Source organism: Carettochelys insculpta, chromosome 6 (genome assembly GCF_033958435.1).
Source record: "Carettochelys insculpta isolate YL-2023 chromosome 6, ASM3395843v1, whole genome shotgun sequence".
Taxonomy (NCBI): Eukaryota; Metazoa; Chordata; order Testudines; family Carettochelyidae; genus Carettochelys; species Carettochelys insculpta.
In genome coordinates this window covers 42,447,939-42,469,036 of record NC_134142.1, presented here as the reverse complement: position 1 = coordinate 42,469,036, position 21,098 = coordinate 42,447,939, and the positions used below count along the sequence as shown (strand labels likewise).

The 21,098-nt window shown below is 47.4% G+C and overlaps 1 protein-coding gene across 3 annotated transcripts in view; it reads left to right on the top strand.

Moving 5' to 3' along the window:
• Nucleotides 1-21,098, top strand: part of ESRRB (estrogen related receptor beta) — a 187,367-nt gene that overhangs the window by 149,075 nt on the left and 17,194 nt on the right. For all 3 annotated transcript variants that reach the window (XM_074996736.1, XM_074996737.1, XM_074996738.1), the window contains 2 exons: nt 8,659-8,769; nt 9,891-10,052. In XM_074996736.1, coding sequence (XP_074852837.1) covers nt 8,659-8,769; nt 9,891-10,052 — 273 coding nt within the window. The remainder of the gene's footprint in view (nt 1-8,658; nt 8,770-9,890; nt 10,053-21,098) is intronic.

Below are 21,098 nucleotides of genomic sequence, written 5' to 3'. Positions count from 1 at the left end.
CAAAAAATCCATCCCAGAAAGCTGAATAAACAGTAGAGCTCGTTTTCACCCGAGTAACCCAGTCTGGGGTTTCTCTTTTCCCTTTGTTTCAGAATCTCTCATGAGAGCAAAGTGTTGCCAGAAACCTCCCTCTTCCACCCCCTGCCCCGTCCTTGTTTTCAGACCATGTGTTTCCTAAATGATATTTGATTTCAGTGAGAGTTCAGCTGAAATCCCTGCAATATGGTTGGTTTTTCCTGGGAAAGAGGACTCCTCTGGGAATTCTGGGTAATTGGCTTAGTGGCTAGTTCGTGTCAGGAAATTAAAAGGCATCCCTGCTCAGGTTGCTGCTGCATGGGATTTAATGGTTTGTGTGTACAGAGTATTCTGCCTCTAGCCCAGGCCAGAAATATCACTTTTTAAAGCATCCAAAGAAGAAAGGAAAAATTGTTTTTCATTCTCTTAATCTAAAATACCCCTGTGCTTAAAATCAAGGACAGAAGTTCTCTGTGGAGTGCTCTTTAGAGCAGGAGCCATAGGTGGTAACACTTTGTCTGTTTCACCCAGGCCCTGACTATGTACCATTTTAGGAATACAGAATTTGCCTACTAGAGCTCCAGGCCCTTTCACGGTGACCAGGCTCTGGGGCTAAATAGCCCCCTTTGTTCCCCACCCGCTCCTGCCAGCATGGAACCCTTGAGGGGAAGGGGCTGTATCAGCCATACACTGCAAATGTCCTGCAGGGGCTTGGTGTGGCAGATGTGCAAAGGTGCACTAATCCATCCAAGAAGTTATCCATGATGCACATCAATGTCTGCAACTCTTTCCCATGGTGCCTTCTACACCTGGAGCCTTCAAATCATATAGGACAGAGCCGACAGAGACTGGTTAGAGCCCATCTGCTCCACCACCTCATGGGCCAATGAAGCCTCTTTTTTCAGCATTCCATTTTTTTTAAACTGTTGTGTCAAGTCTAATTATAATATCCTCTTTCTCCAACTGGCCCTTTAGAACTCTCTCCTTGTGCCATCGCTCTGCACTCCGCCACATGCCAGTCACAGCCACCTGTGAAGAAAGGCAAAACACGCAGCAAATGGTAGATGGAAAATCACAGTATTATTTCTTGGGAGCAATGTGTCCCCCAGAGCTCTTCCCCTTGCTTTCTGTTTAAAGCTTCCAGACTACACTCCTTGCAGCCACTGTCTGTGACCACTTGGTTATGGCAAGCTTCCTAATTTAGACTGCTAGGGACGGGAAGCTTTTGCTTATCTGCTGCCACACACTGCCATGGCGCTGTATGAGTACTAGTGGTGCTCTGGAGTAGAAACTGTACCTCAGATTCCAGTTAGCCAGGGAAAGCAGGCTCTGGCCTCTGCATCCAGGGAACAGCCATGGTGCTGTGACCACTCAGGCATCACTCCCTGGCCTACACACTCCTCTTAGTGTTCCATTTAATTGCGTTCTTTTCAGTCAGGGTACCGCTCAGCCCATCAGAGCCACTTGGCTTCACTCTGCTGTAAGCCTTCAGGCTGGGATGGATCGCTCTGTTACTCTCAATTCATGAGCATGTGAGAGGATGCTGTAGAAAGTGATGTGAAGCCAGTAATTTGACACGACAGCAGATATTGGGCCTATGCTGCATTTCCCACTGGCCAGGACTGAGCTTCACAGAGCTTTTAAGAGTATTTTTAGTCCCCAGAATATAAAAGAAAAACTAAACCTGATTTCCTGTGCTGCTGCCTCTGCACACTCGGCTATTTTTACTTCCGACAGACTAGGCGTGAGTCCAGCTTTCAAAAAAAAAAAAAAAAAAGCTGGAATTATTTTACTTCCATTAAGAAAAAACCCCACAGCCTGATGTTATCAAGTCAGGGAGGCGACATCTGATCCTGAACTTGTCAGGCAGATGTCTCTCTGAGGGGGCACAGCAGAGAATTGCAGGGAGCCTGAACAGATCAGCAGATTGGTTCTTGTGCTGCAGAGGCTTGGCACTGTCACAGATCCCCTTCACATGAGCTCCTGGAACATGAGTGGCACCCACAGGATGGTCAGAAAACTGACAACCCTAGCCAGGGCAGAAGGGTGGGGTCTGGCAAACACCCAAGGCAAGGGCCCTTCCTTCCTGTTGGGACCCACTTTGGGATAGGGCAGGCAGAAGAACTAATAACAAATCAAAACTAGCCAGACCAATGTCACAGGGCTACAAGAGGGGTTCCCCACAGATGAGACAGAGCCAGAGTATGCCCCTCCCTTTGTTACAGCACAAGTTCATCTGTGGGCATGTTTACAGTTTCCGCCCAGAAAGCTTTCATGGCAGAAGAAGCCCCTGCCCTAAAAGTGGGAGAGGGAAAAAGCAGGCTTCCCCAAAACTTCTCCATGCTGCTGTGCCTCCTGCCAGATGTGGAGGGACTCCCTCTAGGTGGGAGGAAGGAATTTGGTCTCTGAAGCTCATTCTGTTTGTGTGTCTCTGCTGAAGCTGCCAACCAGAGGACCAGTGAGTTTCAAGGGGTTGGTGACTTCGTGATGTGTACACCTGTCCTGCTGGGAACTGGGGGACAGGAGCTGACCCCTGTGTGAAATGAGTTGGAAAGTCATACAGCAGCAGGAGGGTAACAAAATTCCATAGCACCCATCCTGGGATGGGTAAAAGGCAGCAAATCATGCTTGGGTATATCCACTAAAGGCTTGGCTGCATCCCACCGTTTCCATACCTTGTGTCCCACTTGAACGTTAAAGGTGAAGTGGAATATTTAACCACTATGTGATTTCAGATTGACCTCCATGTGCCTATTTCCAACCCTGCACATCCTGGCTCACATGTGCCTCCCTCTCTCTTTGCTCCCTTTATTCTCACAATTTATCTCCATTTATGTTTCTTTTTCCCGTCCTTATCTCACTGCCTGCTCCTGTGCTGCTCCAGGCCTGGCGCTGCCTTCCTAGTCCTGCCCATCCTGCTTTGGGTTTGACATCACCTTTCTGACTGCAGCTGGACTACTCCACACCTCGCACTGCTTCTTTCACGCATTGTAATGCTCTTTTCCTTCCCACCCCACGCCTTTTAAGAGGTATTAACAAAATCAGACAGTAAACAAGCCAAGCAGAGAAGTTACAAACCCCCAGGAAGTGACAAGTGCAAGAGAAAAGTAAAGGTTCTTATCAGCTGTGACCCCTTCCTGGGTCTGCGTGGGACTGTTTAGAGCAGTGTTTCCCGAGCGGTGAGCTGCAGAACCCTGGCATTCCACAAAGTGAAAATAAGGGTTCCGTGAGAAAATTCCTCTGCGTCTCCCTGCCCTGCTGCCACTGAAACAGTAGCACTAAATTTAATGGGTTTAATGGCTGGCAGGGTGGCAGGAGGGATCTGGCCGTTAAACCAACTGAATTTAGTTCCATGATTTCGGCGACAGCAGGGCAGAGAGCCCCTCACTTGCCCTGTTACCTGAGCGGCCACCCCCATCTGGTGGGTGTGACTTAGCTTGGAACACCTCCACACCAGCCTTCCGGAATTCCACTGGGTGCACGTCGTCCCCCAGCGTGAGCTCCCCAGCCAGTGCCATGGGTGGGTTAGTCCTGCAGGGCCAGTTTGGGGCTGCAGCAGATTAATCCTGGGGATGGCAGGGTGGGCAGGTTTGGGGCTGAGAGAAGTTAAGCCTAGGGACGGGGGGTCAGGTTTGGGGCTCTGGGGGTTAAGCCTGGGGACGGGGGTGGTCAAGTTTGCAGAATGGGGGATAATGCTTGGGAATGTGGGGGGCAGATTTGAGGGCTGGGGCGAGTAAAGCCTAGAGATGGGGGGAGCAAGTTTGGCAGCCAAGGGTGTGGATAAAGCCTGGGAATGGGGTGCTGCAAAATTCTTTCAAGTTTAAAAGGGTTTTGTGTCCAAATAAAATTGGGAAGCACTGGCTTAGACTTCAGGGCGGAGTGACTGATTTCTCAAGTATCTTGCTCGCTATAAACAGAATCGATAATAAGATGCATTTCAATCCATTTGTTATATATTTAGTTGCTTGCCACCCCTAGAGAGCGCCCCAATTAGTGATTGGGAAACGTGTGAGTCGTTTTGCATGTGGGTCAATCCACACACTGTCTCTTTAAGGCTAATGCTGCTGCTGCTGAGGCAGAACAATGGTTGTGACCTTATTTAAAGTGTTTGCCTCAAGGAGTGTCACACAGGATGGGGGGGCAGGCGGAAAATACAGTCTGGTTTGAAATTAACAAGCCAAAGTCCTTGGATGAACAGGTCTGTATCCACTCAGCCAGGGAAGGAGGGATGGAGGGTAAATCTCCTTGTGTCTCTCTAGCTCTTTTAATGCACTTAAGTCCTTTGTGTCCCTATAATCTGATTGAAGACCCCTAATACCTCTGCAACCTGTGCAGCCATTCTACCAGCCAAATGCTAGGGACGATGCGCCTGTCTGCATGTCTCCTTGGTGAAAGTAAAGCAACTACCGCACTGTTTTTTTTTTCTCTTTTGCTTCATCAAAATGTGCAGAGAATGCACGCTGGGGAATTGCAGATTGGTTCCTAGCTTCCTTGACTAAGCAGATAGGTGATTCCACCCTCTAATGTCATATCTGCCTATCAGCACATAAAAGAAACAGGAGCTGAGAGCCTCTAATGAGGGGGAATGGGAAGCTTTGTTTCATTCAGGAAGTCCTCCTTGAGCCAGGCAATTCACTGGCACATTGGAGCTGCTTCTCACTTTCACAGCCTTTTCCCCATTCTGCTGCTGGCTCAACACTTCCTGGGGAGGCATGTTTTCTCCCTGACTGACTTGAGGCACTGGTGCTGCTCATTCAGCACAACATGTGGTCAAGGCCTCCTGGGGTTTGTGTCTTTTGCAGTCAGAACACATTTATCTCAATACAGAAGTCACAGGATAGAAGCCAGTCGTGGGGTCTCCCTGTCTAACACAGGCCTCTGGATTTGTACTTGCGTGGGCCTGCCACACTTCCTGGGTGGTCTGAGGCTCCAGATTCTGCTGTTTTTATCCTCCTCTCCCAGGAACTTGATGAGAATTTGGTGGAAGAGCCATCCAGCCAGTCCCCTCGGTGCTGAGAAGGGAAATAAGAAACACTGCTAAAATTTTCAAGGTGCTCTTGTGAGGTGGGAGCCAGGTCCCACTGATTTTTCTGGCTCAGTGACCAGCTTAGAAAATGGGCCAATTACAGCAAATTCAATACGCTCTGACTCTACACATTTCACTTCCTGGTCTTTGGCCTGGTATGTCTGTGTGCCCAGCCATCACCCCTGCCTCCCTGAGCTCAGCACCTCTAAATATCTGACTTTACTCACAGGAAAAAATGCTATTTGAACTCCTGGCAGCTGATTGGCTGCTGCCTTGTACTTTGTGTAAGATTCTCCAGTCCCCTAAGGTCTCTTTGTGCCAGATAAATTTGTACTATATAGGCAGCACAGAATAGCCTTAAAAGAGAGTGACAGCAGTGAATTATCTGTTGGTTGAAAGTCCTGCCACATCAGTCAGCTGCAACATCCCCTGCACAAGGGTGGAAGAGGTGTATGAGGGCATTCTGGTGGGGAATGTGGGATGGGCTGTGGTGGAGCAGAGCTGCATCAAACCTACACGTCTACGAGCACTGGCCCGCCACACATCAGTCGTGGAAGTGAGCGTGAGCCCTTTGTGGTTCTAATGTCCACCCTCAGCAGCCACCCAGCTCCACTATAGCTAGGCACAGCTCTGTCATCATCATTTACACCTGTGCAAAGTGGGTGTTAAGTGCTGCCAACTCAGAGTGGTCAGAGGGGACACCTTTTTTGCACCCCTCTGCACTCATGTAAATAACAATAGGGATGGGGAAGACAGTGGAGTGAGGCCTAACATCTCAGTTCAAATTAATCCTTCTGGAGTCCAGACGCATGGCTTAAGGTATAGTTTTAGGCTTGGATTGCCCCTGTGCTTGGCCTGATGCAGAGAGGGGCTGACCTGGCATTACTCTGCTCCTGATTCTGAACAGCCCAGCTTCCCTTGCGGAGACAGCTGTAACTAGGGCAAGGTCCCATGCCGGTGGAGAACCAAGTGTAGCAGAGCCTAAGTCAGCCATGCCCACTTTTCTCCCTCACCTGCCTCTCCTGCTCTTCCCTTCTTTCCTGTGCAAGGGCCACTCACCATCACAATGCCTTTGCTCTGGGGCTTTCAAGGACTGGTCACTTCCTCTGCCTTCTGTAATGGGGAGCTGGACTCTGAAAATGGAGCAAGGCTAGACAGAGAGCAGGTGGGTCTATGGCTGCTCCCCCTAAAATGCTGGTTGCTGGGGTGGGGATGGCAGACCATGGAAATGAATGTGTTCTATCATACTGAATGGAGCAGCTTGCACTTACCTCCCCCTGAGTAGCTCATGTGCAAGGAGCAGCACTGAAGAGCTGTACCTTAAGAAGAGGAATCTGCTTGTGAAGCCCTAAAGGCTTTAATATTCATAAAGACACTAGCACCAACAGCAATACCAAAAACTAAGCACCCACACCATCCAGTGTCAACAGCACCCTCACCAACGACTGCATTCCCACATCAATACCAGTAAGCCAAAGTCGTGTGCTCCATGCTGTGGGGCAGGGTGGCTCTCTGCCATGCAGGCCTATAGCTTAAAAACCACACTACAGTAAACCCTCAAAATACACGGCTTTAAGTTGCACATAACTTGCTTTAATATGAGTTAAGCACAACCTGAAGCTGCTCTGTGCCTGTCAGCCTGCCTAGCTACTTGCAGCTGCAGGCAGCTAGGCAGGCTAAGAGTCCTTTTTCCCTGTATTCCCCCAGCGTACACTGTCAGTCTGACAGCCACATGGCTGGGGGAAGGCAGGGAGAAACAGCCAGGAAACTGACCAGCCCTGGTGGGCTGTTCAGGTCCCACAAATGGCAGAGAACTGGGAACCAGGCGGCAGTCTAGCTTCTGGCTCCCCTCTGGTCAGTTTTCTGGTTCCCAGGAGTGGAGGAGAGTGGGGAGCTAGGCTGCCCGGGTTCCTGGCTTCCTTCCACTGGCTGGACCCAGGAAACTGACCCAGGATGCTGCTCTGGTCAGTTTCCCATGGCTGGTCAGTTTCCTGGGTCCCCCGTGTGGCAGGGAGCTGAGAACCAAGTGGCAGCCTGGTCTCGGCTGCCCTGTGCTGGTGGGAATCAGAAAACTGGCCAGCCACGATCTGGTCAGTTTCTTGGGTCCCTCAAGCAGCGGGGAAACAGGAACCAGCCTGCCCCCTGGTTCCGACTCTCTGCCACTCTGGGAGCCAGGAAACTGACCAGCCCTGGCTGCGGCCTGGTTCCCATCTCTTCCCCACTCCCCCTGACTTGCATGAAAATGTGAGTTAAGTGGGGGTTGCAGGAATGTAACCCTCATGCAACTCGAGGGTTTACTGTATAGCCCTCACGTGGGCAGTGATGTTACTGTAGAGTGGTGGCAGGGTTAGTAGCAAGCTATGACTGCTGTACAGGCTATTGCTGCTGGTACGGAGCTGTTACAGTGCCTCCAGGTTAGTGTAACAGTATTGGTTAGTGAACAAAGTGCTAGGCTGAAATGAGAAAGTTACTTGTCAGATTAAGTCTCTCTCTGCTGTACAATAGATGTGAGCAAACTGCAGGATCCTTAACCGTCCATGTCGTTCAAAATGTAGTCATCTGTCTCACCCTCATTTTTCCTTTTTACTCTATGGATTGAGCACCAAATAGTTGCTGTTTAATATGATTGGTCAGATAATTCATGTGTCATTGTTTCTTACTCTGATTGGATGATATCAGCACACAAATATTACAGCGGTAAATACCTGCATTTGCAAATTTAAAATTCAGTTTTCATGTATACTCAGGATTGGCTTTCAGTGGCAGTTTGGCCAAGTAAAATTCAAATCCCCCAATTTCATAGAAATTGAATACAAGGGACCAAGGAACCAATGGTAAAGCTATTTATGGTCATTTTTCCACTTTTCACTCAAGTCTAGTACTGGTATAGAAGATTGGGGGCTGCTGCTGTATTGATGATTAATCTTACTATGGCTATTTGCATAAGTATAGTGATTTTGGTGTTGCATTTGATGCACTGTTTACTGTTTAACTCATTGTATTTAAGGCATTGCTACGGGTATTTGCAGTCACCTTAGTTCAGCTTTATCATTGCCTTACTGTGGTAGAATTTGCAATGTGTTATTTCTGTTTAGATTTAGCTCTACTTTCATTATGGGCTGCCTTGCCCAACAAATCTTTGGTTCTGTTCATATTTCCTAATTTGGTACAAGCCGCTTTCCTCAAATAAAAACAGCAAAAGGTCACAGAACAGTTAACTTTTCATTTTTACGAACAATCTAAAAGGTTCAACTGACATTTCTGAGGTTTTCCTTTTGAAAATATGATCATCCAGAGGGCACTGAAATCTGAAGCCCTCAATTTATCCACCAGCCAATGATTCAAAAGTTGCGATGGGCTGGTTTTCGTCTTCATCAATGTTTTCAGGAGAGGTAACTGTCCCAGTGATATTGTCAGAGCAGGAGGGTGCCCAGCTGGCCTTGTTGAGATAGTTGTGCTGGATTCAGTGCACAGGCCAGGTGGCCTGGTCCGGGAAGTCCTACTAGGTAAGGAAGACTCTCCAGACTTCCTCTCGTACAAAGCAGTAGCAGTGACACGTCAGGATTCATTGTGACACTGGTAGGGGATTGTAAGTTTCTTTCTTCTGTTACCTGCAGGAGTTCGTCTGGATCGAGTCCGCGGAGGACGCCAGAAGTACAAGAGGAGACTGGACTCTGAGAGCAGTACTTATCTGAGCTTACAGATTCCTCCTCCAGCCAAAAAGCCATGTATGTACACGTGTCCTATTGTGTTCCTTATGGCCAGCACAGCTTCTTTTTCTGTTAGTGTCGTGGGCGCCCATGTAACGTGGTGGGCTTGTTTTCCCCTTCTGTTCTCATTACAAACCACCACTGTCAGATATTTGTTTTTTCAATTCACTTGGAATGTGGGTGGAATAGCATCATCTGAGGCTCTGCCTCACTGATGTTACATTCTTTGGATCATTAGTCAGAGGTTTCTCAGAGACAGACACACACTAAGTACATAACTTTAGGGATTTCTTGGTCTTCCCTACACTGAAGACCCACTAAGCCATCCTGTAGCCCACACACCTACTGGGTGTGGTTCATCGTCCCATGCAGTGGCACTTAGACTACTTACAGAGAGAAAAAAATGAGTCTCTGCTGCTGCTTAGCTGAGCACCACCTGACTTTTAGCTCAAAATATAGAAGCTCCTGCACTAAGCTCCAGAGGTCCCAGGCTCAAGGCCGCCTGTTGGCAGTTACAATCCCACACCCTGATCTCTTTCTACCATGTTACCAAGCTGGACATTTCACCATCAGCTGTTTGCCCATCACATTGATTTTAGACTTTTCTCACCCTGTCATATGCTTATGGGATCTACCTGATACAACTGAGCAATGTCTTATAACGAGCTCCTGCTTTTGGCAGACTTCTGCTGGTGTTGCCTACTGAAGAATCACAGATTCTTGTTTCCAACCTCTGCACCAGTGGTTTTCAAACTATGTTACCAATACCCATAGGGATATGCAGCCTGTCATCAGCAGGTAGGTGTGAGAAAAGTCCTATAATGGCAGAAAATTCATTTTGTTTAGCAAGACTTGGCAATCTAATCCTAGGTATGTTATTACCCATCTCTTCTGAGGGTATGTGGTAGACTGTTGTTTGGAAAGGAACACACGGCCTAAGAAGTCTGAAAACTCTGTGCTAAGTACAGTGCAGTCTCCTTCCTGCTGTGAACATAACACATTTCTGAAGTCCCAAACTGTAGACCCCGTGGTATAAGAACTCCTATCAGTTTTGTATCCTGCTAAACACTGTCCGAGAGCACTACAGGCACACCAGCTCCTGAAAGGTACAGTAGTAACTTCTCCTTTGACATTTGCAGTGACTAAAATCGTTTCCCACTTGCTGGTGGCAGAACCGGAGAAGATTTATGCTATGCCTGACCCCACCATGCCGGAGAGTGACATCAAAGCACTGACAACCCTCTGTGACTTAGCAGACAGGGAACTGGTGGTGATCATTGGATGGGCAAAGCACATCCCAGGTAACAAGGGAGAAGATGGGGAGGGAATATTAGTGTGAAAGACAAGGGAAGGTGATTATTTACCTCTCTATGCGTCATTTTATCTTGGCACTCGGATGGGTTGAATCTACTTCAAGAGAAGGCTTCACCATGAGCAGCTCTCATTGGCAATGAGTTCCAGTATGGTATCGGATTGATTTGTGTAAATTAATTACCTACACTTAGTGTCCTAGGATGATGTGGTAGCCTTAGACATGATTTTGTAGAGCACTCAGTAGTAACCCTGATGTTGAGCCTTTGGGATTATGCAGTACAACAGTAGGCTTCAGTGATTTTGCATGACATATTGCATTGGCTCACGACAGTCTGAATCCACTGTGGCTATCAATAACCATGGTGACTGAGTGCTGTTACCAATGGAAATGTGGGTCATCATATTACCGTTGCCACTAGCGGCTAGGAGCTCTGCTGCAGCAGCCCCACAGACTAGGGAGCTCACTGCCCATCTGAAGGGGAAGCTTCCCTAGTGATGAGGAGCCAAGCTAATGAGCAAGACCCACTCACATGAAGACCAGAGCTTTGGAATTCCTGTCTCCTGTGTTGAAGGAGGGCAGTAATGCTGCTTCTGTCCTAGCCCAGAGGAACATTTTGCATTCAGCTAGACTGAATCTGCTGCCAGACCTTGCACACATTACTTCAGCTTCTGCACAGGTTCACTCCTCCCACTCCACTTCTTGGTTCATCGGTTCCTTGCTTCAGCCATGCAGCATCTTTCCATGAAATATCTTAGACCGCGTCTGATCATTTGGGAGTGTCTGCCAGAGTTCAGTTGTCCTAGGCCTAGCAGGCTTTTGGCTCATACATTGACTAATTTCTGCAGCTTGTCCTTTTCTCTTTTTGGCTGCTGCTCCTCTTTGTTCTGAGTGACTGCTTCTCTGTAAGATTTGTCGTCATTGGGTTCTAAGGTTGGCAGCTCCCCCGAGGAGACTTCTTGAGTTGCTTGAAGAGGGGACTCATGGGCACCTTGGCCTACCTATAGCCAAAGGCATTTAGGCACCTAAAAGGCAGATTTAGATACCTTTGAGATCCACAAAGCACCCCACCCAACTGCCTTATATGCACCTAAAATCACTTTGGCACCTACATTTCCAGTGTAAGGGCTCCCTAGGCTTCAAAGTTTCTGCCTCAGTGCATGTGCCTGCTGCATCAAGCAGGGGTCCAGACAACTTCCATGCTTAAGCTGCAGCAAAATCCTCAAACCAAGGAAAGGCCGGCATTTCCCTGCCTGTCTCCAACAGGGCACAGTCCAGTAGGTGTACTCAGAACACTCTGTACATGACAAGGGAGGCTCCCTTATATCCAGGGGGTCGGGTAGTCAGCTGGGATGTGGGAGACCCCAGTTCAGTTCCCTACTGCTCAATGAGAAGGGCTTTGAACAGGGGTTTTCCCACCCCTCACGTGAGTGATTAAATCACTGGGCTACAGGCTATTCTGATGTGGCTGTCTCTTGCTGAAGTCATTCTGTTTTCATTTAAAACTATTAATTGGTCCATAGAAAGTAAGAAACGTGTTGAGGAGGGAATTAAACTGGAATCTCCCCAACCATTTGTTAGAAATGACAAGCAGTCCTGTAGCACCTGAGAGACCAACATATTTATTGTTATAAATTATTTATTATGGGTAAAAGCCACTTCCTCAGCTCCTCAGATCTTACCCATGAAAGCGTGTTACCTAGTAAATAATTTTTTTAGCCTTTAAGGTGCTACAGACTGCTTGTTGTTTGTGAGGCTACAGACTAACATGGCTCCTCCCCGATTGTAAGAAAGGCCACCACCTCCTCACAAGAAGTGGCTGAGGTGCCTACACAGCCTGACTCCAGGCAGTGGGTCCTGGCTGTGGATTGCAAGCAGAGATAGGCGCTTGCAGCCTGGATTTAAATGCTTACCTTCATGACTGGGGTGGGGAGTTTGTGGGGGTGGGGGGGACAGGTGGTGACTCAGAACACCCCTCTTGCTGGCATCCACCATTGGCTAGCTTACCTGTCTTTTTGCCTAACCTGCGGGTCCCATGCTTAGGCACTTACCTCTCCCACTTCATTTTACAGGGAGCTTATGAGCATAACTCAGGTTTTGTGGCTCCTAGTCTTGTTCCATTGATTTGCTAGGAGTTTGAGAGCCACACCCGGCTGGGGAGATTGGAGAAATAGGTCTTCCTGCAGGCCGTGTTTGGGAGCGGAGGTTAATGCCAGAGGCGCCCTTCTTAAAGGAGATCTGCAGTATCGGGGATTACACCACTCACTAGCTGTGGAATCCACCTGGGGCTGATTCAGCACAAACTGGGCTATGTTGCTGATTGAGGAATCTCAGCCTGGATTGTTCCATTAACCCAGCCGCGGGGTTAACTCCCTTAACAGAAAGGGCATTAACGCAATCCAGTGAAGGGTATGGGAGCACAGCCAAAAATGCCCTAATTGTGGCTATTAGTTCCCAAACTCCTATGTGTTGAAGCCCATTATCACTGCTGTGCACTGGGGATGTGCAGGGATCACTTGCTGAGGCCTGTGATGAACACAGCCCTTTCCTCCCTGAACTTTATTTTGGACCCCTTGTGTTTTTCATCTTATCATTGCTGCTGCTCTCCTAGAAGAATGAGATAAACTCCAGGTGACAGCTACTCTATAAAATGCAAAACAAGGAGAAGTCCCATGGCACCTTATAGATTAACACAATTTTTGGAGCATAAGCTTTTGTGGATGCAACTGATGAAGTGGGTCTTTGCCCACAGAAGCTGATGCTCCAAAATACCTGTTAGTCTCTAAGGTGTCGCAGGACTTCTTGTTGTTTTTGCAGATTCAGACTAACCTTTTATCTATAAAATGGCCTTTTTTTTCCCCCCTTTGGGCAGGAGGGGTTCTCCTAAAATCTCCCTTATTTTCTATTTCCCTTTCCTGTGGGGAACGCACACATCCCCCTGCCCCGGGCCCCTGTGTGGCAAAGCAATCAACACAGCTCTTGGGTTGGTCAGAGGGGCTCAGTCCAGCTCGACAGCAATAAACTAATCACACTGCTTTTAAAGCAAAGTGCTCTTGGTGCTTTGTACAAGAGCTTTTTTAAAGCATAATAAAATAGAATACAGTCGTTTTCTTTTAAACCCTCCTGTCAGAGATGTGAAATGAATAAAACTGAGTGAGTCAGCACCACAGGGAAGGAGGTTGCCTCAAATGGGTGTGTCAGTGCAGTTGGTTCCTTGAGTTTGTCAGCCCCCCAAACCCAGACACCAATGAGCTCAGGTGTCAGGGTTAATCACACACACACACACACAGGTTCCCAAACAACTGAGCCCCTTAGGTGTGTGAGGTTTGAAGCCCCCATGGGCTCTCAGGCTGAGCATTTAAAGAGCCTGTCTCTTGGCTACCCTGCCATTCAGTGGGATTCAAGCAGCTAGACCCTGGGGAACTGGGAGCTAAAAATGGATTACCAGACATCAGCATGCTGTGGGGGGAGCTGCCTAAGCTAGGCCCTCACAGGGAGCTAGGGGCTCAAGTTGAGGCTGGCCAGAGGTGCCTTCTGCCACTTGACATTCTCTTCTTACAGCTGTTCTGTATTGTATAACATTCTTAATCATAGACTCAGAGAATTTTAGGGCTAGAAGGGACCTTAGGAGGTCATCTAGTCCAGCCCCCCTGCTGAAAGCAGGATCAATCCCAACTATGTCATCCCAGACAGGACTGTCAAGCTGAGACTTAAAAACCTCTTGGATGGAGATTCTACCACGTCTCTCGGTAACGCATTCTATTGCTTCACCACTCTCCTAGTAAAATAGTTTTTCCTAATATCCAACCTACACCTCTCCCTCTGTAACATCAGACCATTGCTCCTTGTTCTACCATCTGTCGCCACTGTGAACAATCTCTCTCCAACCTCTTTAGAGCCCCCTTTCAGGAAGTTGAAGGCTACTATCAAAGCGCCCCTCAGGCTTCTCTTCTGCAAACTAAGTAAGCCCAGATCTCTCAGCCTCTCCACATAGGTCATGTGTTCCAGCCTCTTACTCATTTTTGTTGCCCCCCACTGAACCTGCTCCCATGTGTCCACATCTTTTTGATACTGCAGGGCCCAGAACTGGATGGGGCCTCACCAGTGCAAAGTAGAGGGGAATAACAGCGTCTCTAGATCTGTTGGAAATTCTTCTTCTAATGCACCCCAATATACCCTTAGCCTTCTTGGCTACAGGGGCACACTGTTGACTCATGTCCAGCCTCTCATCCACTGTAATCCCTAGGTCCTTTTCTGCTGCACTGCTCCTTAGCCAGTTGGTCCCCAGCCTGTGACAATGTTTGGGATCCTTCTGTCCCAAGTGCAGGACTCTGTGCTTCTCATTGTTGAACCTCATCAGATTTCTTTTGGCCCAATCCTCCAATTTGTCTAGGTCACTCTGGCCCCTATCCCTATCCTTCAGTGTAGCTACCTGATCCCCAGTATTTCTCCTGAAACAGCCCAGCAGACTCCTTACAAACAACTTGTTTGATGTTAAATTTTTTTCCCCACTGGAAAATCCAGGCAACAGCATTTTGGCATGTGCCTCACAGGTTAGCAGTGTGCGATACTGGGGAGTCCTGAAGGAGTATTTTTTGTAACATTAGTAGTATTGAATTGTCTGAAAACTTGTCTTGGCAGGGTACTTTGATTCTTTTAAAGTGGCAGTTAGGTCCCTAAACCCCACCAACCACCACCTTGTAAATCTAGTCCCTGGACCATAGCCACCAAGAACAAGGCGAAAGACCTAAAGATCACATCTGCCAGTCTGGTGTTAAGTTAGAATATTGTTTTTAAAAACCAAGGTACAGGAATGAGCCCAGTGCATCAGGACATGAGGGCCCATAGCAAACTTGTTCTCCAATGCCAGCAAAATGAAACAGCTTCAGCCTAAAGCCACTCTCCTGCAATCAGAAGCATGATTTAAAAGTGTTCAGCAAACATCATTAGCTCAGTGTCCTCGCCAGCCAGCTTGGAGGCTTTCCCCTTCGGATGACAGTTGCTTTCTTGTTCTCCTCCCATTCAGCCCCTCTGTTAATCACTTTTGTATTTCATCTACCTTTTATACATGCTTTTGTGCAGTCAGAGGAGCTGTCTCCTGAGGGACAACAGAGACTGTCCCAAGGTAACTGCTGTGCTGTTCTCAGTGGGCAGCTGCTAGCACCAGCACAGAATGAAATACAGCAAGTGGAGTGACAGCAGCTGTGTCTGGAGTGGCCTCAGATCCTATAATTACAGCTCCCTTTATTACCTCTGCTAATGGCCCTCCAGGATGACAGAAATGATAATACATTAACAGATTATGAACTCCACTTGCTGCAAATTATATGTGTGGGTTTAAAAAAAAATTCTGGGAGAGCACCCTGCCAAATCACTGAGATAAAAGAAAAGACTGAATGTCACTACATCAGCTAGAGCAAATCATGTAACTTTCTCCAGCGGCTGTGGAGAAACCTGCAGCTGGAACACAGCGGGATGATATACGCGTGTGACTCGATGCTGGAGGTGACCGGTACGGTGCTAGGCTATAGCAGAGGGATTGTAGCTGCGCTGTGGAGTCCTGACTGCTTCAGTACATGAGCACAAGAAGTAGGAGTGGTGCATGGAGGGTGAGTGTTCAGCACCCATCAGGCCCAGGCTCTACTATAGCAGCACCGAGACAATCGTGTCTCATTACTGAAGGTTCCCGTGACATAACCTAGCAGAGGAGATTTACCGTTTCATTGCTTGGGCTTTCAGCGGGCTGTGCTGGCAAGCAGCACAGAGAATGCAGTTGCATTGCTGGAAGTTATTCAGTTGGGGTCTCAGCATTAGAGAGCTGGCCTGAGTATAACCCATATGCACCAATTGCTGCAACAGGGCTGTAGGCTGTGTAATTTTTGGGACACTTGGATTGTCATGCAGTGCATAGCATAATTGCCCCATGAGCCTTCTACTGTAAAACAAATCAATAAAACTGGGAACCCAGGGGACCTAGCCTGCAAGCCCTAGCGTGCCCATCCCCCACCTCCCATTGCTGTGCCTCTATGCCAATCTGCTGGTGCAAAGCTGCTTAACTGGCTACCTCAGAATGCCCCTGCCATATCTTCAGGTGGTGTAGGGCCTGTTAGCTGGCGCTGCACCCCCAAGCTTCTGTGCTCTGGCCTAGAGGCATTGCCACAGCTACAGATTCATGATCAACCATCCCCAGCTGCCATAACTATCCCCTGAACACTGTAGCTGGGGGGAACTTAGGACAGCCCTAAATAGTAGTAACCATGGCTGACTGCAGGGTCACAGGGGTTTCAGAGGTGGCATAAAAATAGCTGCGTCTCCCTGGGCCGAGTACCTCTCAAGCCAGACTTGAGCTGCTAACCCCATATCGATATTTTTGCATTTAGGAGCCTTTGTCTATGCACTGTTTCTTATCAGATCTGCCTCTCTAGGCTTGTTTCTTCATTGGTATAGGAGGCAAGTAATGAATTTGCTGAGCATATAAGGACCTTGTGGTCAGTAATTCTCCTCCCAGTTTTTAATCCAGCAGAGATTGTGGAGAATGAAGAAAAAACTGGAGAGATGGGTGAAACTGGGTGTAGAGTCCCTGCTGATGGTGGCAGGTGACTCCCAAACCCCACACTGTTATGAACTAGCACAAGCACAACACGAAGCTTCCTTCTTCCTAGGGCCAGGCTCACGTGCAGCTTCTAGTTCTTAACACCGATCGCTACCTAAATTCTTTGGGCCACCTGCTGACCTCAGTGCCACTAGCATAAAGTCAGTGTTCACTTTCACTGTGTGATATCAGTATCTTGGTTTAATTCCCCAGTCTTCGGTGGTGACTGATCTTCAAATGGGGTAAAGGAGACATATACCAGAAGTTGGTGGTTCTCAACCAGGGGTAAGTGTACCCATGTGGGTATCCAGAGGTTTTCCAGGAGTTCGAATCATAGGACTGCAAGGGACCTCAAGAGGTCATCTGGTCCAATCCCTGCACTCATGGCAAGACCAAGTATTATCAAGCCCATTCCTGACAGATGTTTGTCTAACCTGCTCTTAAAGATCTCCTGTGAGGGGGATTGCACAACATCCCAGGACAATTAATTCCAGTAGTTAACCATCCTGACCCAAAGTTTTTTCTCATGTCTCACATAAATGTTCCTTGCTGCAATTTAAGCCCATTGCTTCTTGTCCTATCACCAGAGATAAGGAGAATAATTTTTCTCCCTCTTCTTTGTAACAATTGTTCTTCTCTATACTTTCTCCAGTATTTACACAAATTTCCTGAAATACGGTGCCCAGAACTGGACACAATACTGCAGCTGAGGCCTAATCAGCAGAGTACAGCAGAAGAATTACTTCTCATGTCTTTTGTATATGACACTCCTGACATCCTCAGAATGATGTTTGCTTTGGTTGCAGCCATTGCTAAGACATATGTTGCTTGTGGACCACTATGATCCTTTCTGCATCTCTTCTTCCTAGGCAGTCATTTCCCATTTTGTATGTGCACAGTGGATTGTTTCTGACTAAAATTGAGTACTTGGCATTTGTCCTTATTCAGTTTCACCCTAGCTACCTCAGATCATTTCTCCAGTTTGTGCAGATCACTTGGAATTTTAACTTATCCTCCAAAGCACTGGCAACCCCTCCTAGCTAGGTACCATCCACAGACTTTATAAGAGTACTCTCTATGATCGTGTCTAAATCATCAATGAAGATATTGAACAGAATCAGACCCAGAACTGATCTTTGCAGGACCCCTTTTGTTATGCTCTTCCAGTATGACTGTAAACCTCTGGTAACTATTCTCTGGGAATGGTTTTTCCCTACAATTTTATAGTAGCCCCAGCTAGGTTGCATTTCCCTATTTTGTTGATGAAGCCAGGTGGGACAGTATCAAAAACTTAGTAAAAAATAGATATATCACATTTGCTGCTTCCCCCCAGCCACAAGGCTTGGTACTCCATCTAAAAAGCTATGTGGTTTGTTTGATATGATTCATTCTTGACAAACCCATGCTCAATGTTATTTATCACCTTATCCAGATGTTTGCAAATTGATTGCTTAATTAGTTGCTCCATTATTTTTTCAGGTACACAGGTTAATCTGACTGGTCTGTAATTCTCTGGATTGTCTTTATTTTCCTTTTTATAGATTGGAACTATATTTGCCCTTTTCCACTATTCTGGAATCTCTCTCCTGTTCCAGGACTTTTCAAAGATAATCACTAATAGCTCAGCTGTCTCCTCTGTCAGGTCTCTGAGTATCCTAGGCTGCATTTCATCAAGCCTTCGTGACTTGAACATGTCTAATTTGTCTAAGTAATTTTTAACATGTTGAGGTCCTATTTTAGCCTCTGATCCTATCTCATTTTCCCTGGCATTCACTATGTTAGACATCCTGTCACCATCAGCTTTCTTGGTGGTCAACTCATCTAGATATTTGCCTACTTTAAAACAGACTACATGAAAAGTACTAGAAAAATCAATACAAACTAAAATTTCATACCAACAATGACTTATTAACACTGCTGTGTATGCTATACCAGTCTCTTTCAACCAGGGAAGGTCACAATTTAAGTACATTGTGAAAAAATAGGAAGTAGACAATTCTTTCAGTAATCGTGTGCTGTTGTGCTTTTCTACTGTTATGTCTGACTTTGTGAGGTGAAACTTGAGGTACACAAAAACAATGGGCACGTTATAGGCTAACAGATATTTTGAAGCATAAGGTTTTGTGTGCAAAGACTCTCTTCATCAGATGCAATGTACATAGATAAGACACAAGACGTGTACATAAACAAGACACAAGTCAGTCTCCTGAAAGGGTATAATAGTCTGGAAAGGTTGTGAACTACTGCCATAGGTCCATCCGATAGACACACATCATTCATTTCCATCCAGCATGCTTACGAGCAGTCTTCCAAATCTTTCTGTAGGTGACTGCCATTTATACAGGCCACACAAGGAGACACTGTCTGTAACAATGCAATGGCAGCATAGGGAGCAGGCCGCATTCTGCTCTGATGTGGCTGCCTGCTGCAGTCAATGAAGAGCATGCCTGTGTGAAAGAAGGATTCAGAACAGCAGCTGTAGGCGGGATGGAAGTCAGGTGCAGCAGTCGCACTTTGGAGAGAGAGACTGAGTCCAAGGGCGGGAATTAGCTGTTTCATTTGGAATCGGAACCCAGTAGGTGATAGGATTTCCAGGGGTGTTTTAAAGAGAAAGTTAATGACTCAGTTCTGTGCAGGAGCAAAAGGTGCTGTTCCAGATGGTGCTGGTGCTATGGGTAAAGGATGTACGGCCTACTGGGGCAAGTCAAAGCAGAGGACTGGAGTCGGGGGGGGTTGAGGACAAGTAGGCAAAGCTTAGAAGGTGACAAGAAGTGGGAAAACTGGTGATTAATAAGGTGCTGATGGAGGTGGATGGGGCTGAATGTTGCTCAGTGAGGTCAGCAGAATCAAGGCAACACACAAGATCCATAAGGACTAGAATGGACTTTGTACACACCTGCAAGACCACATGCTGCACCCACTGGCAGCTGCAAAGGAAGGAGATAACTCGGAAGAACTGATTCATGCTAGCCAAAAAGAAAATCAGGAGGGAATTCTGGGTGTCTGAGTTCCACTACTAACCCCCCAAAAATCTTTGCCCTGTTTATTGTCACAATACTGCCTTCAGGTAGGGAAGCGTCATTATGTCCATTTTACAGATTGGAAACTGAGGCAGCATGAGACTAAGTTACTTGAGCCCAGATGGCTGCAGGAGCTGAACCAAGGGCCCTCAAGTCCCAGGCTTGCACCCTAAGCACTAGAGCAGCCTTCCTTTCTGCAGCTAATGAATGGTTAATGCCACAGTGTGGAGTGCAGATAGAGACTATGAATTAATGGAACTGGAGCCATAGTAACTTCTCTGCAAAGTCACTCCCTCCATCCCCAGGGGATAGCACATCTCCACATGCAGAAGAGGAGTGTCAGAAAGGCATCAGAAATCAGGAGGCCAGGAGCCTGATGCACACATCTCATCAGGCCATACTCCCACTTACTACCTTCAGGTGCCCGGTAAAAGGGGACTGGGGACTAGCTGCAGAGGAGGGGTTGAGGACAGAGGAGGAGGCAGGTCTCAGAAAAACCACGCTTAAAAGGAAAAAAAAAAGGAACCCACCTGTGACTGTTCATTTGGCTCTGACAGCCTGCAGTAGGCGACACCAAAGTGGCTGATGTTAACATGTAGCCCTCCAAGACATCCACACCTTACTGGCCATGCACAGCTGACTCAAGAACACAGCAGGTCCTTCCTACACAAACATATTCGGGGCTTGGAACAGGCCTGTATTGCTATCTGGAGGGAAGCCCATGACAATGGGGATTGTGTATAAGCATCCCGCAGACGGTGATGGTAGCCCAGATGCTGTTGAGCAGATTGAATCCCTAGCTGAGTGTTATCTAACTCATTTCATTCTCCAGTCCAGCTTCTCACCCTGGTGGTGGTCTTTAGCTGGTCCCTTATTCCCTCCGGCACTCCTCCCCAATGGATTATCGATTCCTCCCTCCCACCCACTGCTACCCCCAGACCTCACACACACAACACGTGACAGCTGATTGGTATCTGTTAATTAATGTGGCCTGGGGCCTCTTTTCTATTCTGGGGCCTGATAAGGGAAATTGGATGTCCAAGGGCTGCCATGCCATTATCACCCTTTGCTTCCCCTGGCAACACAAACACAAAACATGGTGTAGTGATAAATAAATAAGACTAACCCATCTTTCTACCCTCACTTCATTGGGCTGAGATAGCACAGATAGAAAAATAGAACCCACAGTCAGTCAATACAGCAATCACCAGCTCTTTTGTTAATTGCTGACTTGATAACAAGAGAAATCAAATGATCATTGCAGTAGCTGGTTACCTGGACCCAGACATAGGACGTGAGCAGTGAAGACTGTAGGAATAAAGGTCATCTCGCTGGCTGCAGGGGTGGGGAGTCTCAGAGGTAGAGGTTAATGAGCTCAGAACAGGGCTGCAGGAGGAGAGTGATCCAGGGACAGAGGACACAC